This window comes from Bemisia tabaci, chromosome 1 (genome assembly GCF_918797505.1).
Source record: "Bemisia tabaci chromosome 1, PGI_BMITA_v3".
Lineage (NCBI taxonomy): Eukaryota > Metazoa > Arthropoda > Insecta > Hemiptera > Aleyrodidae > Bemisia > Bemisia tabaci.
Genome location: NC_092793.1, coordinates 44514997 through 44532217, shown reverse-complemented (window position 1 = coordinate 44532217; position 17221 = coordinate 44514997). Strand labels below are relative to the sequence as shown.

The 17221-nt window shown below is 39.6% G+C and overlaps 1 protein-coding gene across 9 annotated transcripts in view; it reads left to right on the top strand.

Moving 5' to 3' along the window:
- The window catches only part of drongo (Arf GTPase activating protein drongo), a 94228-nt gene that overhangs the window by 15974 nt on the left and 61033 nt on the right, over window positions 1–17221 (top strand). For 3 of the 9 annotated variants that reach the window (XM_072301350.1, XM_072301361.1, XM_072301370.1), the window contains exons 1-2: window positions 6441–6732; window positions 8603–8696. In XM_072301350.1, coding sequence (XP_072157451.1) covers window positions 6461–6732; window positions 8603–8696 — 366 coding nt within the window. In that variant the 5' untranslated portion in view covers window positions 6441–6460. The other 6 variants (XM_072301363.1, XM_072301366.1, XM_072301343.1 and 3 more) reach the window with 4 other exon arrangements.

Here is a 17221-nt window from a genome sequence, read left to right as displayed (position 1 = left end):
ATATTCTAGTAGTCAATTACAAAAATTTTTACAAAAAAAAATTCTCGGGACTGAGGACATAGGTCTTAAAAACAAACTGTGGCAAAAACTCTTACGATCAGCGACATGTTTTCTCATTTTTCCTCCAAACCACCTGTTTTAGAGGAGTAGGTATGTCTTCATATTGATCGTTTATTGAATCGGAGCATTTTTTTCACCCACATAAAAAAAGTCTAATCGCAAAAATAATTTTGACCAAATATATGGAGTATTAAGAAAGCTGCGGCCAAAACTTTTGCGATTAGCGCCCTTTTTTCTTATTTTTCTAATACACCGTTGATTTCAGAAGAAAATATTCTAAAATATCTTTAAAGAAGTGTCAAAGGAGGGGTTGCGACTTGGGCCGAAATCGGCCACTCCACGGAATTGAGAAATTTTTGGATATACGGCAGTTGACGGTGCATATTTGACAGAAATAATCGAGTTTTGCCGATACCTACTCACGTTTTTTGGCTGCGAAACAGGGGCCTAAACATGGCACCGAAGGCGAAAATAGCTGAAATTTCGCGTTTTTCGCGGTTCTACCTCAGATTTCGACCTGGGCTCAAAGGAGACGAATGATGAGCTTCGAATATGGTATCAAGGACACCTAGACACGTAACATACTTGAATATGATCAACCGTCGCTTCTGGGCCCAACTCAAAATCGAATTTTTCCAACTTTTTAGGTTCCAACTTTTTCACCGTTTCTGCCAGGCGTATTTCGCGGATAGCGCCAAGCAGCGGACTCGAGGAGCTTTTCCGACCGGTAAATCGCACTTAGCGGGTCATTTGCAAGCGAACATGCTTGTTTTCAGCTTGGCGAACATTCGATTTTGACCCTTAAAATTTAGTCCATGTAACCCCTGTCAATTTTTCTTGATTCTCGTCCAGAGAAAAAATTCCGAGATTTCAGTCGGATCCTAAGTAGATGAAAGTGCTGGATCGGTTGCGCACAATCCCGCGGCTCTGCGGGGCTTCCTGAGCCGAGAATCAGCGAAAAACTGGTCTGAAACGAGTGTTTCTTGCACGTTTTTCACCGTTTTTGCCAGGCGTTTTTCGGAGATAGAGCCAAGCAGCGGACTCGAGGAGCTTTTCCGACCGGTAAATCGCACTCAGCGGGTCATTTGCAAGCGAACATGCTTGTTTTCAGCTTGGCGAGCATTCGACTTTGACCCTTAAAATTTAGTCCATGTAACCCCTGTCAATTTTTCTTGATTCTCGTCCAGAGAAAAAATTCCGAGATTTCAGTCGGATCCTAAGTAGATGAAAGTGCTGGATCGGTTGCGCACAATCCCGCGGCTCTGCGGGGCTTCCTGAGCCGAGAAACAGCGAAAAACTGGTCTGAAACGAGTGTTTCTTGCACGTTTTTCACCGTTTTTGCCAGGCGTTTTTCGGAGATAGAGCCAAGCAGCGGACTCGAGGAGCTTTTCCGACCGGAAAATCGCACTCAGCGGGTCATTTTCAAGCGAACATGCTTGGTTTCAGCTCGTTTGGCGAACTTTCGATTTTGACCCTTAAAAGCTATCGATTTTTAGGGAAAAATTATAAAAAAAATTTGTGGTGTGAAGAAAACTGCGGAAAAAATTTCTACGATAAGCGCCTTGCTTATCCTTTTTCTTCTAAACCATTGATTAAAGAGGAAAATGTCTGTAAATCTCCTTAAAGAGCGGAAAATTTGGTAGTGACCACTTACGGAAAAATCTAATTAAAAATATTCTTGAAACCAAAATTTCAGGACTTAAAAAGAGCGGCGACAAAATTGTTATCATCAACGAACTTTCTGATCATTCTTCTTTGAAACCGTTAATTTTAGGGGAGAATGTCAAGTGATTTTTTTATTGATCTGGAAATTTTGTTGTAGTTACTTACAAAAAAAAAGGAAGTATGTAAGGTTGTCTATAAAAAAGCGGGCCCGACGCAAAATCAAAGGCCGTGGCGCGGCAGCGTTAGATATTGCATGGATATTTGGACATGCAGAGATATTTTCGGATATTTTCATACCCACATCGAAGGATAGAGCTCCATGAAAAACTTTAAAGATCTCACAAAGAAGAAAGACCCTACCTCGTGGACCGGGATCCGCCGATCAGAATCGAATCGCTTCCGACCGCAGCGCTCTTTGGACCCTTAGTAAAGGTCAAATTAATTGAAGGAGGACAATCTCTTAGCGATCGGAGAGACGAACATATTTCGTTAACAATTCGAGGTAAATTTTGCAACGTCGCTTCGAAAATCGAAAAACCGAGGGGTGTTGGTACATTTAGAGACCTAGAGCTTTCATTTGCAAAAATCCGAGGTAAATCGGTCCAATAGTTGCCGAGATTGAAGCAGGATAAACGGTCTGGCGGCAAAGACGAAAGTATTTTGTTACCAATTCGAGGTAAATTTTGCAACGTCGGTTGCGCAAATTAAAAACACCGAGGGGTGTTGCTACATTTAGAGACTAAGAGCTTAATGTTAAAAAGCCTACGCTAAAACTGTGCACTCGGAGTCTTCCGACGCGCCTCATTTACATGTTTGTGACTTTTTCGATTTTCAAAAATGTTAAGCTCTTAGGCCCCCCCTCCAATTAGGCATACTGGAGTTCAAAATTTTCAGTAACCATTTTAGCCACGTTAAAGCCGTTGTTTGGCTGAATTTTTTGACATGTCACACTTATGTAGTAGGGTTAGCTGTGATTTCTCAAAATTTTGGGGCATCAAACCGCTCGGGGGCAGTCAATTTTGAAAATCATTTGTAACCATCTTACCTGTGCAACTACGTCCGGTACTTTGAGTCCTTGGACACGCCTCACTTACACGTTTTTGAATTTTTCGATTTTCAAAAATATTGAGCTCTTAGCCCGCCCCCCCTCCCATTAGGGACACTGGAGTTCAAAATTTTCAGTATGCACTTTGGCCACGTTAAAGCCGTCGTTGGGAGGAATTTTTAGATATGTCACACTTATATAGTAGGTTTAGCTATGCCTTTTCAAAATTTTTAGCTTTTAAGCCCCTTGGGGTTAATTAATTTCAAAAATTATGTGTAACCTCGTAAACCATTGGAAATCGCTCGGAACTATGAGTTTTGTTCACATATCTCACATTAGCACTTCATTGTATTTCCAATTTCCAAAATTTTTAGATCTTACGGACCCCCCCCCCCCCCCCCCCCCTCGGTTCACTTTGGGCCGATAAAGGGCCGATGTAAGCATTTGAAAGAACATGAGGGAATTGAATCACGTTACAAAAAATAAAAAAATAAATAAGTAAAAATAGATACATAAAAAAATAAATAAGTAAAAAAAATAAATAAGTAAAAAAAAATAAAAAGTAAAAAAATAAATACGTAAAAAAATAGATAAGTAAAAAAAATAAATAAAATAGATAAATAAAAAAATAAATACCTACCTAATTAAAAAAGAAAAAAATAAAAATAAATAAAAAATAAAATTGCCCATACCACTAGAAAATATCGTACTTTAGTCTGCAGGCAATTCTGGGACAACTCTGGAACACTTTAAAATTAATATAGAGGGCACTACAGTACAATCGGCCCCTGGGTGCAAGTTCTCCTACTCTAGGAAGCTAAATGGTGCAACTATTCCCCAATGGTGCAACGACTCCGTCATGGTGCAACGACGCTTACTCCATATGCGCTCAAGTTGCAATAACTCTTACTTGAGGAAACTATATATATATATATATGCGCTTATTTATGTATGTATTTCCGACTCATCGTGGTTTTTCCGATTTTCGCTGGGTTATATTTCCCTCATTTTAAAAAAGTTCCGGGTGAAACTAGTAGAGGAACAGGACTACCATTCTGCGAAAAAAAATCGGAGATCGAAGTATTACATTACGAATGGTGGGGGCGAGAAGTGGGGGGAGGTTCAATTTTGTGGGCGCGATAATAGGCGCAAATTAAAAGCTTCCCCCCCCCCCCGAAATTTTTATAGAAGGAAGATCTTACTTAGTTCTAGGCTGGTATTGAATTTGAGCGAAATCGGTCGAGCCGTTTAAAAATGGCGAGCTTTGAAAGTTTTAGGCGGGGGCTTGCGGCAAAAGAGGAGGGAAGCCGCACAGTGGGTCACGAACTGAAAATTGGTGGACAAGACGGCAATGTTGTCGCACAGTGGGTCACGAACTGGAAGTTGGTGGACGAGACGGCAATGTTGTCGCACAGTGGGTCACGAACTGAAAATTGGTGGACAAGACGGCAATGTTGTCGCACAGTGGGTCACGGACTGAAAATTGGTGGACAAGACGGCGATGTTGTCGCACAGTGGGTCACGAACTGAAAATTGGTGGATGAGACGGCAATGTTGTCGTACAATGGGTCACGAACTGATAATTGGTGGACACGATGGCTTTATTGTCGCACAGTGGGTTACAGACTGATAATTGTTGGACAAGACGGCAATGTTGTCGCACGGTTATGGAGATTCATCCATCGTCATTCAAGCTTGCCACAGCGTTTGTTGACATCTTTTCATATCAGACATTACATGAAGATTGTTGTTGCAATCTGGCGACATGAAGTCCTTATTCGAATAATCAATGCCTCCAACAGTGTAAACGTAAATCCAACCTCCAAAGATTTATAACTCCCCGCCCCCGCCCCTCCCTTCGGAAAATACACTCTTCCCGCGGTGGACGCGCGGGTCACTTAAAAGACAGAACAACCGAGGCCGGACACTGAAACTAAAAAAAAAATACACTAAAAACGCGCGCGAGGCGCGCGTCCTGGGGGAGCTTGGGGCCCGATGCCCCCCCAAAAACCGGCGCGGAGCGAAGCGGAGCGCCGGGTTTTTTTAGTTATCCGCTCAGCGATGATGCAAACTTTGTTAGTAGAGAAAGGCCGCCATCTTCTCAGCAAAACCAGTAGGCGCCGTGGGAACCAGGCTGAGCGCTGAGCGATTTTGCTGAGAAGATGGCGGCCTTTAATTACCTCAGCGGATAACTCAGCGGTTGCACTTCTGACTTTAACAACGCGTCTCAGGCGAATTCTTGTGTGAGCTTCGCATCCTCGAAATTAAGCCCCGCCCACTCCAAGTCATCCGCAAAATAAAAGGACGATTGCAGCCGCCTGTGAGTGTCCGCTGCAGATGAAATAAAAGACGGCTGTTGTATTTCGGGCAGTGATGCCAGGCGTACGGATTTATCCGTGCCGCGCGGACATTCCCTATACCGACACGGACCGCGTACGGACGAAAACCTTATGGGAAAAACGCTTCCCTATCTTAAAATATCCGTACGCGTGACGTCACAGAATGACGCTCAGCCAATAGTAGCACGGAGAGCGGTAGAGCGTACGGATCTCGTACACGGAGCACCCGGGATCACTGATTTCGGGCCCCATGGAGAGGCTTAGGACCAAAGACATAAAGACGGAGTGCTCGTATCTAAAAGCACGGGGAAAAAGTGAAGCCTGGTTTGGCGCTGGGTGTTTGTAGGTGTTTGTGTGAGTGTGTAAATGAGCGCGGGAATCCTTGGCGGCAAACGGAAATTTCATTTGAACTTGTCCTCTTGATTTTTCCACATTTCTTCTTCAAAACGTATTTTAAATGCCTAAAACAAATATAATAAGAAAGTTGGGACTGCGTCCTATTACACCTACTTTTGCTCGGTAATAGGCAGTAGTCTCATATAAAGTTAGTTTTTCTTCTGCTCATGGTGGTTCTGCCGGTTCAAGCTAGAGTCCCTTTATACCCAGAGTTATTACGACAACTCACTTTTGGTTGGGCCAGGATTGGGCTGAAAGTGGCCTTAAAAAAAATCCAATTCTGATTGGTTCTCGCTCATGGAGGCCGAAACGAGTGCACCAAGATGGCGGTACCTCGAATGTGAACAAGAATAATGAAAATATTACCTAATTGTGGTTTATCAAGAGTAAATTGTTATTTTCATAGGTCCAAAATGAAAATAGATTAAGAAATTATTCACAAACCAATCTCATTTTCTTTTTAATTGATCACTTTGTTGATGTTGTTGTTTTTGCGTGACAGACATCGCAGGATTCCTGATCCTTATCCCTCAATATCGTTCGTTTGGGTGCACTCGTTTCGGCTTCCATGGCCAGCCAAGGACGGCTGCCAGTCAGCTGATAATCGAGTTGTAACTCTGGGTATAAAGGGACTCTAGTTCAAGCAGGCCATTACAGTCGTAGATGACCGTTACTCCAAAATGAAATTAATCGCTCGACGACGGACCAAAACTAACCTAAAGTTATAAAAATATGATTGTGTAAGTGAATTATGGCAAAAATCAACCTAGAGTACTTTGTTTCCGCAATTTTATTTAGTTCCCGCCCTACATTTGATTTTCAAACTTGTCCCGATTTCGCCGCCAATCCTCTAGCCAATAGTAGAGGTGATTGAAAAGAAGCTTCATTTTTTGCTTTTAGCGCTCCGTCTCTATATTTCTTTGATCCAAATAATAACAATGACATAACCTCCTCAATGTTATGTTTATCATTGTTACTTTTGACAATTGACGGAATTGTGAAGGCCATTTTTGAACTTTTATTAATTTTTTTTTTGTTTTCTCTGCAAATGGATCAAAGTAATATGTCTTCAGTGCGAAAAAAATTAGATGAGTATCATTTGAAAGTTTTGCGTGAACTGGTAACTTTGCCAGTAAATAAACATTGTTTTGACTGCCAACAGAGAGGACCGACATATGTCAATGTTACAATAGGTTCATTTGTTTGTACAAAATGTTCTGGAATGTTGTAAGTAATTACTCCTTCTGCTCCTCGAGTTTGGGTTTAATCATGATGTTGAATACTATGTCATTTTTACTTCCACGGTCTGACGCACTCTGTCATCATGGACCCGATCTCTCCTAGAAATTCTTGCTGACCTCATCTAGAAATCCATCTCTGTAGCTTATAGCATATTCTGTGCCTAAACAGGGAGATATTCTGTAAGGGTTTAAATCAGTGATGTTTTCTGTTGCCAATATTATTTGAGATATATCTCGAGTGCATGCTAAATGAATAGAAAAGAAAATGTGCTAGTGTAGGTGTTCTCCTTGGTGATTTTGAAACTCTGTTCACTCTGTGCTTTGCTGATGATCAAGATGATGCTGAGTACATTATGCGTAAGTTACTACCTACAGGAGTATTGAATGGAGTTGGGAAGACAGTATATCCAAATCTGAGAAACTGACTCGGGCAGGTAATCAGCAAAGCATTGAGTTAGAGGGTGGATAGCAGAGCAGATCAGAGGCTGCGCGGACTATGAATACTTGAGAGTGTGTTTGAACCAGAATGGGAGGATGGATTGAGCTATTGAGGAAAGAAACACCCTAGCAAGGAAGGCTATAGTGTGGTTAAATGGAATCCTCTGGAATCAACAACATTTCAAGGAGAACAAGAGGAGACTTTACAATGCCATAGTTACAAGTATTTTAACGCACGATTGTGAGATTTGGCAGCTGAAAAAAAACAGATTTTCAACAATAACTCATTGATTTAAAGGCACTGAAACAGAATGTAGACAGTTACAAAAATCTGCAACAAGATGCCTTAAGGCACTAAAGGGAACTAGTAGGGTGGGGAATCAGATAAAATTTAGAATATGACCATAAAGCAGTAAATTGCAACTTTTCATTGCATCTTCTGGAATCGCAGGTCTATCAGTCAAATAATAGGGAGAGTAAGGGAATATAAATACTTGGGGGTGATGGTGACTGAGGATTTGAAATGGGACAAGTAAATAGAAATAATAGCTAATGAATATAGAAGGAGAGTAAGTCTACTATGGAGGGTAAAAAATATGTTGACGATTGAGGGGAAGAAATTGCCATACCCTGCGGTTGTTGGGGCAATATTGAATCACTGTACAACCATGCTTTATGAAGCAGGGAAGGGTGTGATAGAAAGGTTGCAAGTGGGGCAAAACAAAGCAATGAGATATATTTTAAAACGGGGTAGAGAAGAAAATATTGGAGGAATGTTGAATGAGTTGGAGTGGTTGTGTATCGAGTTGTTCATTAAATACAGTTCCTTCGTATTTATTTACAAAATTAAGAAAGGTTATATAAAAGGTGTGGATGAAGGCTTAAAATAGCTCATGTGGGGGGGATAATGCAACAGGGACTAGGTATGGCGGTAAGGTATGGGCTTACCATGAAAATGGTAATGTGGATAAAATGATTTTCTATAAAGGAGTAATGGAATATAACAAATTTAAGTGCTACAAGATGGAAGAATTGGGACTGGAGGCATTTAAAAGGAACTTATTGTTTAAATTGAGGGTATACCAAAACAATAACTGAGGTGAGGGAAGATTGATGAGCGAAGTAGACAGGGAGGGTATACCTAAGATAGGTGAATGCACGGTATGCGAATTTGGAACGGGATTAGCCTTACAGGCTATTTGAAAAAGAAAAAAAAGAAAAAAAAAGAAGAAGTCGGGACACTGATACCTAATACTAATTTGGCTTGACATTTTCAGACATATTTTGTGTTCTAATTTTAGTTGGACACTCCCCAAGAAGTGGAATTGATATCTTAGTTTTTAGCATTTCAGTATGAAATTCCTTTTCCTTGTCATCAGTTTCTTCCTCTTAACAAATTTTTCCCGTTTTTCTTGCAGGAGAGGCCTTACCCCACCTCATCGAGTTAAATCTATCTCCATGGCTGCTTTCACACCCGAAGAAATGGAGTTTATTAAATCTAGAGGCAATGATGTAAGTTATTCCCTCATCATTGAAGAAAAAATAAGTTCACTAAAGAAGAAATAGTTCATATTAATTTGTTTTAAAAAATTGTAAATTTATTTTTAGGCACATTGACTATTTAAAGCGATTTCTTTGAAAACATGGGATTAGTACATGAATCTAATAATCCAAGAGAATCTCCAAATGAATTAAAATCCTTCTCTTTTAGAATAATTCTGCTCTTAATTCTCTAGATATTCCCAGTAGATGGCATAAGCAAGTAGCATATTTTCAAAAAGACCTGGGGGAGGGTAGGCCGGTAGGGGCGCGGAAAGGTGGATAGAAATTTTCGACTTTGAGAGAGGAAGCGCGTATCATGGAAAAAAATTTGTCAAATGGGTCCCATATGAAGTACCTAAAATTTCACCGCCTAAAATTGTCCCCTTACTGCATATTGTACCGCATACAGGCCCAAAAGGCCTATATTTTCAATACTTAAAAGGTTCAAACACATGTTTCCTTTCAAATTTTGTCAAATTGTTGTTCTTCGGGGCAAAAATTCGTCTGTTTTGACCTATTTCCAACCGCTCACCCACAAACATGCGGAGGGAGCGTTCGAGCGATGCACGGCATGGATCGTGGCGCTGCCTCCCCCCAATCGGTGCTCGCTTTGACGGTTCGGGGCCGGCCGGTCGGTCCAGGGAAAGTCAATGTGATGCACGGCAGCAAGGTGACGGCACTGGTTGGTGTCTGTGCAGTCATAATCTCACTGGCAAATCCCGTGTTTGGGAAATTTCAGCTATGGGGAATCTTAGTTAGACAAGACGAGTGACAATCCGCGACCTTTGTAGTAGTGTTAACCCACTGTGATCACTTTTCGCTGAAGTTTCCTTATCATTACGATCTTGCTCCTGCGACTCAAAGTGAAGTAACTTGTATCTCGATCTTTTTCACTTTAGGTTTACATTTTTTTGGTTTATTGAAGCACTTAACAATTTTTACATACGTCGCGTAAAATCTAAGTAGCTCTAATTATGCGTAACTTTGCTAATAAGTCGGGATTGATGCTCAGCACCAAATTTCATGCATTTTTTTCCATAACGCAACTAACTACTTTATGCACTGTTGGTTCAAATCCGACTTTTCCGACCGTAATACTTCACGAGTGAAAAAATAATATTTCATAACTCCCTCTGAGGTTGGTAAAACAGTTTCTCTTAATTTTGCAGACAAGCCAGAAATCGGATGGGACGAACTATTGCGCATCTTGTTCGCCATCTCGTTTGCAATAATGAAGCACTGAAAAGAGCTGTTTTGAAGTAATAGAAAGATCTTGTACAAGTCACTTCACTTCGAGTCGCAGGAGAGAAATTTTAATGATAAAGAAACTTGAGCAAAAACTGATCACAATGGGTCAGCACTACTACAAAGTTCGCGGATTGTCACTCGTCATGTTTAACTTAGATTTCCTTTAGCTAAAATTACCCAAACACGGGCTTTGCCAGTGAGATTATGGCTGCACAGGCACCGACTAGTGCCGGCACCTTGCTGCCGCGCACCGCGTCGGGTTTCCCTGGACTGACCGGCCGGCCCCGAACGCAAGCGGGAACCGAGCGGACTCAGCGCGACGATCCGCCCCGTGCATCGCTCAAACGCCCTTTCCGCATGTTTGTGGGTGAACGGTTAGAATATACGCCAAAACGGACGAAATTTTTGTCCGTTCGTAATTCGTAGGTTCGTAATTCGGCAAAATCTATTGGGAATGACTAATTGACTACCCACGCTCACTTTCACATTACTGTAAATCGGCCATTCTGGAGGGCGCTTCCGACTATTTATCGGGTGAAAATACGTCAGTTGTGCTTTACTCGTGCACGATACGTCAAAACGGACAAAATTTTCGCTCCAAGAACAAGTTGACAAAATTTGAAAGGAAACATGTGTTTGAACTCTCTACATGATATGTGATTTAGGCCTTTTGGGCCTTTATGCGGGGCCAATTACTAGGAGGGGTCAATTACTAGGGGGTCAATTTTATGCGGTGAAATTGAAACTTCGTATGGGGCCCATTTGACAACTTTTTTTAGATGATACGCGTTTCCCCTCTCAAAGTGTAAAATTTCGATCCATCCTAGGGGGGTTGCCATTGTACGGCTCCACCATCTCTTATAAATGCACAATTTTATAATGATTTTAGCTTATTTATATTCAGTCAATTACATCTCAATAGCTGCGGGCCAATCTTCATCATGAATAATTTTTTAAGAATTTTCTCACCCGTTTTCAAATTTTCAATACCCTTTTTTTAGTGGATCTTAATATTCTGACTTGTTATGGATAGTGTGAGGAATTAGCTATTTTTCTCAACGATTAAAAACTGTAGATTGATAGTGGCTAAAAACGTCACACATATGGAGCAGTCGTTGGATAGGCGGGCGGGGAGTGGAACAGTCTAATTGAGTGCTATTTTTGTCACAAACTTAATAATATGGGATCTTACGGGAGTTTTTACAGTAAATGATTCAGCGTTGACATTTTTATTGTAAACTCCCTTGAAGAATGGCCAGTTACATATCGTTACCCTCCGGCCAAAGTATCAAAAGCGCCACTTTGCCAACATTTCAAGAGACACGAGAAACTGATTTGCGACTGCATAAGATTGAGTTTCGGCTTGAAACTTGGAATACTGAACCAGCTTAACTTCCTGCCTTGAATTTTAGTAAAATCTCTTTTGAAAAACATCTTTCTCTCAGAAAATTAGCGCATGTGATACTGTGTTCTCTGGCCATTCAGAGAACCCCTGGCGTTCGTGGTATGGAAGCTCATCAAATTTAACAGAGTTTTTCTCTATATTAATTCATTTTTTATCTGAAAAAAAAAAAAGTTATTATTATCTCCGTTTGTGAATGCATCTTAGTAATTCAAAACCATGCATAACTCAGTTTACATGGAAATGGCCAATGGATATGGCCTTCATGACTATTTGGAATGGTTTTCATGGTTATAATACTGTGGCCGGAAAGTGATGAATTGCTCCAGATCATTCCAAGTGTTGTCAACACTGAAATAGTGAAAACAGCTCCAAAGATGAGCAATTAGTGATTATCCAACTTGGCACTTGTGATGCTTTGCTCTTTGATAGTGTCTGTGATACAAAAGCTCATCAACTTCATTGGAGTGTTTTCCATATTCATTTATTTGGCTAAACTGCAGTATCCAGGCTTCTCATTTGACGATTAGAAAACGTGACAAGGTATGAAATGATATACTAATCCTCAATTCGTAATTTGGGTGAGTAATTAATAAGGATGGTAGGTTCTGGGCGTTGTAGACCCTTATTTTTATTATTTTTATTTTTTTTTTTTTATTATTTTTTTTTTGTTTATTATCGCTTGATATAGAACAATTACAATATAGAGCACTTACAATGAAAGTGATAAATTGAATTTAAGGAACGAGAATTATTAGGACTATAAGTAACAGAGATTAGCTATGATGAGATGAAATTTACAAGTATAAGAATTACTTAAATCAACTCGGGTGATGGTGCGCGACACCGGAATCCGCCTTGTTTTGGCATACATCGGTAAAGATTAGAGTGTCTATTGCTGCTTTTTTATTTACAAGGACGGTCTTGAAATATGTACACACTTTAGTCCAACTGTCTTTCGAGTCTTGTAAACGGGTTTGGAAATTCGCGATGGTGAATGTCTTTCCTATGTGTGTCTTCAGACGAGCCCTCTCCGGTGTGAATTTTGCACATTCGAAGAGTGAATGCTCCGGAGTACAAAGTGCCGCGGGACAATATGGGCAAAAGGGAGATGGTGAAATTTTCATACGATGGAGATAGTTGTTAAAGGCGCCGTATCCTGTAAGAGCTTGTGTAAGGAAGAAGTCTAGGTCACCGAATTTCCTGGTGAGCCAGTATTCGGGGTCTATGAGAAGGTTTTTGAGCCAGGCGTCTTTGGTAGGATCTTGTAGCCAATCCAATATCCAGGCTGCTCTGACGGAAGCTTTGATGTCTGGTTTGCTTGCTTCTATATTCCAAAGGCTGAGTTTTTCAGTGATTAGGTGATTAATAGGCAGTATACCACTTATCATGTCAAGGGCGGTGTTAGATGCGGTCCTGTAAGCCATGAATATGCGTTGTTTCAGCGGTCGGATGGTTTTCGTTAGTAGCTTCTTGTTTTTATTTGATACTCCAGCAGTGGCCCAGATATTTACAGCATAAAAGATGATGGAAAGAATTGCCGTGGCGATGAATTTTCTCTTCATGGAAGAAGGCCCGTCTACATTTGGAAGAATGCGGGAAAAGGATTTTATAGCGGAGGAGGCTTTTTCCAAGATCTTTTTAAAGTGTGTGTTGAGAGTGCCGTCTGCGTCTAACCAAACTCCTAGATATCTCATATCTGGAGCGGGTGTAATAGGGTGGTCTACTACTTTGATCTTAAAGTTTCTTTTTCTTTTCTTTTTTCCTGTGATTACTAGGGCTTCTGTTTTAGTTGGTTCTAGGGCCAGGTGTTATGGTTGTAGACCCTTATGTAGAGATTCTCAAGAAAGCCCATCATCAGCAGTACTAAGCACTGGACGTACAAAACGGGCTACAAGAGGCTGCTGGCCGTCCAGCAAATACTAATGAAGTCGCTAACCTAACTATAAAGTAGCTAAAAGAACTCTAAAGTTGCTAACGTAACCACAAAGTTGCTGCAGCAATCATAAAGTCGCCAACATAATCATTAAGTCGCTAAGGTAATATGGATAACGAAAGCCCAATCGTGCACTTCAGACCCTCACCTAACTTAACCTAAACTAACTTTACTTAATCTAACTTAACTTAATCTAACTTAAATTAACCAAAGTCACCCAACTACCTATATACGGCACCCGCCCAGCAAGGGAGCAATGTGTACGTTGCCGCAACGTTGCAAGGCAACATTTTTGATGATATTGCTTTGTAAAGGTAAAGCAGCAACGTTTAAGCAATGTTTCAGCAATGTTTCCTGACATTATATTTTAGACAATATTTTCAAAACGTTTTTAGAAATGTTTCTGAAACATTATTAAAAAACGTTTCAATAAATATTTCTTAGATATATTGTGACAACGTTGTTCAACATTATTAGTCAGGGAGAAATACGATTTGACCCGGAACAAATTGCTTAACGAACTTTTCTTATATAAACGTCATCAGTAGGCCCTCCTGAACAACATACCAAAAGTTTACCACGGTCCGACCCCGAAACACCCCCCAAAATGCCTAAATTTCAAAATGGCGGCCATAATAAGGCCTCTGGGATTTCGGTTTTTTTAAATGCGCGTACAGTGTCATGTGAGGTATCAATCCCTATGTAATTTTGGTCGTAGAACTCAGATATGAGGTCAGGCAGATGATGTGCTGCAAATCGGAGGGGACACTTTTACACTGTTTCAGGTGTTCTCCTTTCTGTTGTTCCTAACAGATGATTTTCTCCAATCAGTATAAAAGAATGCGCCCTCATACAATGTCGCAAAAATATTTATATGTATTTACAAAAATAAAAAAAAAATTAATTGATAGATACTTAAAAAAATAAAAAAAATTAACAATAAAAATAGGTATACAAATAAAGATAAAATTAAAAAAAATAAAAAAATAATTTAAAAATAAAAAATAAAATAATGAATACAAATATAAATAATTAGAAAATAATTTAATACAAAATAAAAATACCAAATAATTATTATAATAAAAATAATTATAATATAATACAATAAATAATTAAAACAATAATAATTTTATTTATATAAAATGAATATATTTATTCAATTCTTTTTTAATTTTTTTTTCACACTCTTTTGTTAAAAACTTGATCTTCCTAGAATTATTTTCAGTATCCTTCGTTGTAGAATTATGCACAGAAATGTAAGAATATCATTGCTTTCTATCATTGAACCAGATTTGGGGATGTTTATTAATGCTATATAACCGATCTCTCTCACGCGAGCGTCTGTGGCTGAGTGGCAGCGACACACGGGCGATCACCGAAGTCCAGCAACGTCGAGCGTAGTTAGTACTTCGATCGGAGCCCGCTTGGGAACCCGGGCGGAGCGCGCGGCTACTTTCGGACTTAGAGTGAGTTTCGGGTGCCTAAGAAACACTTCTCTGCAGTCCACATTGAATTCTAAGAGTAAAAATGTGGAGTACTCCTAAAATAAATCACCGAAATTTTTTTCACCGTATTTTTGCTACATTCCCATTATGTTGCTACAACACATTGCAGAAACATTAGCCATGTTTATGCGAGCCTCTAAACCTAACTTCAATCGAAACCTGAGTTTGAAACCAAGGTTCAAATCACGGCATAAACGATACGGAACTAACGAAATGTAGGTTTCTGAAATCTGTGTTTGAAACCTTATTTTACACTAAAGACTAGGTTATCGCACTCCGCATAAACGAACCGGAGGTTGAAATTAGTTGAAATTCAAATTCGACTTCAAATGCGATTTTCAGGTGCGCGGTCGGCAATATGGCGGATTTATTATCATAACGTTCGTAAACAACTGGTGCTTATCCCACGATTTAGCTTTAATTTTGCCATTATTTAACATTTTTTACAATCATAATTTTACTATAATTCTTGCTTAAGCACTTTTACGTGATTCCTTCAGTTATATGTGGCTTATTTATCCTTATTTAGCTAAACGTAGGACGTTATTTTCTAGTGAAGATGTTTAGTGTCAGATGGAATCCAGGCTTATTACTGCTTTTTCAGATTATTCTTGCAACTCTAATCAACATTTTATAACTACAGAAGCAACGCAGGCAAAGAGCTTTACAGGCTACAATTGAGTAATAGCCTTACCTACCAGTTCATCATCTGCAGAGAACTTTTTTACTGTATCCACACGATTTGCCTAGGATTTCAAGATAAGGCACCCTGCTTCCCTTTAAGTAGTGCACCGATTTTTTTCATTTCAATCTACCGATTAAATCTGAAATCTGATCCAATCAGAGCTGTGTAGCTCTTGAATTTGTGTGTTATCCATGTATCTATTTCCTGGTTGCCCTACTGGAAGTGTGAGACCAGCCACAACCGTGACCTGTTGACTTATTTCTTTGATCCAATCTCTTGTAAATGATGACTCAAATTCTGAGGCCATCATTTATTGAAACTAGTTCAAAGTTATTGCTCCAAAGTATCGTCACTCTTTCATACTGAGGCAGAAGGAACGAGATTTTTTGGTGAGTGCTCTGTTATCCAAGATTTGCAATTTGAGATAAGAATACGGTTTTTATTGAGGCGTGTAACAATTTTTGGTCGTTGAATCACTTGTCATAATTGAGCCTTGGCGTTAGAGATGCATCAACTGTGGAAAGTGGCTCTGCCTGTGCAAAAATATCTTGTGACAGCAGTGAATGTTAGTAAATGCGCTTTACAGATAGACTGAAAGCTCCATATTCCAATCTACCCGAATAATTAAATTCAAAAGCATTTTTGAATTAAGTTCATATCGAATCTCAATGGGAGAATAATATACACTGTAAGCGAAAGAATATCAATGGTAAGGTTGGGTTTGTGTCTTAGGTTAGTGAAATGCAATGGCAGGTTCTGAAATCTTGTTTGTCAGTTGCTCTTTACATGAGTCACCTTTGAAAATCAAGTTTAAGAAAAAAAACACATAGGTAGGCAAACAGTAGTAGGTAGCTTGCCTATTTTCTTCCTGTCTTGCTCATGGACTCGGAGAGCAGTCGGAAAGAGGGGTGAGAAACAGGATTTCAGCGCGTGTCTCTGGGAATGTGGAAACTTAAAATTTGTGAAGCGTCATCAGTTTGTTGAGATTGTCACCGTCCGTTGCCTCAAGAGGATGTAGACGCTTCTGCTTCAGCGATACATTGTTGACCTATCATCCTATCAATATCCGCTTATTTTGATCATATTTTGAAGGAGCAATTCCCATAAGTATTCCGGATTAGTTATTTTGTTTCACTACAATAATGGCAGACATAGGTACAATCTTTACGACACCATGGAGTAAAGGTGCGGTGCTTTACTGGATTAGCACTCCTATACTTTCAATGCCTATATCTACCTATTGTAAGATCATTAGAAGCTCAATAAACAACATGATGAATTTCTGCGCCTGCTGCAATTATTTTTAACATCACTAAAATTACCTATGATGGCAACTTTTCTGAACTCAGAATATAAGCTCAAACATGATTTAAAGGGTTGTTGAGATTACTTAGGTATTCATTCAATTTTTAAATATGAACGTAAAATGATTAAAAATCCACTGTCATTTTTCCAACTGTTGCTCAGAGAGTCAGTAAAGGTTTTTCTAGTGAAGATGAAGCCTCCGCTTATATATTGCGGAAAAATTGTGGAATAAAAGATAAAAAATTATCACGGGATAGAAGAGTAAGTAATAATAATTTTATTGAATCAATTCATAGTGAAAAAATGAAGTATAGCTTGTGAAAATGGTGCCAACGCATGAAATTCAAGTTCAATCGAAAATATGCGCATAAACAGCGCCAGAATCGGAAAGTTTGATTTCCCGCGAAAGTCGGG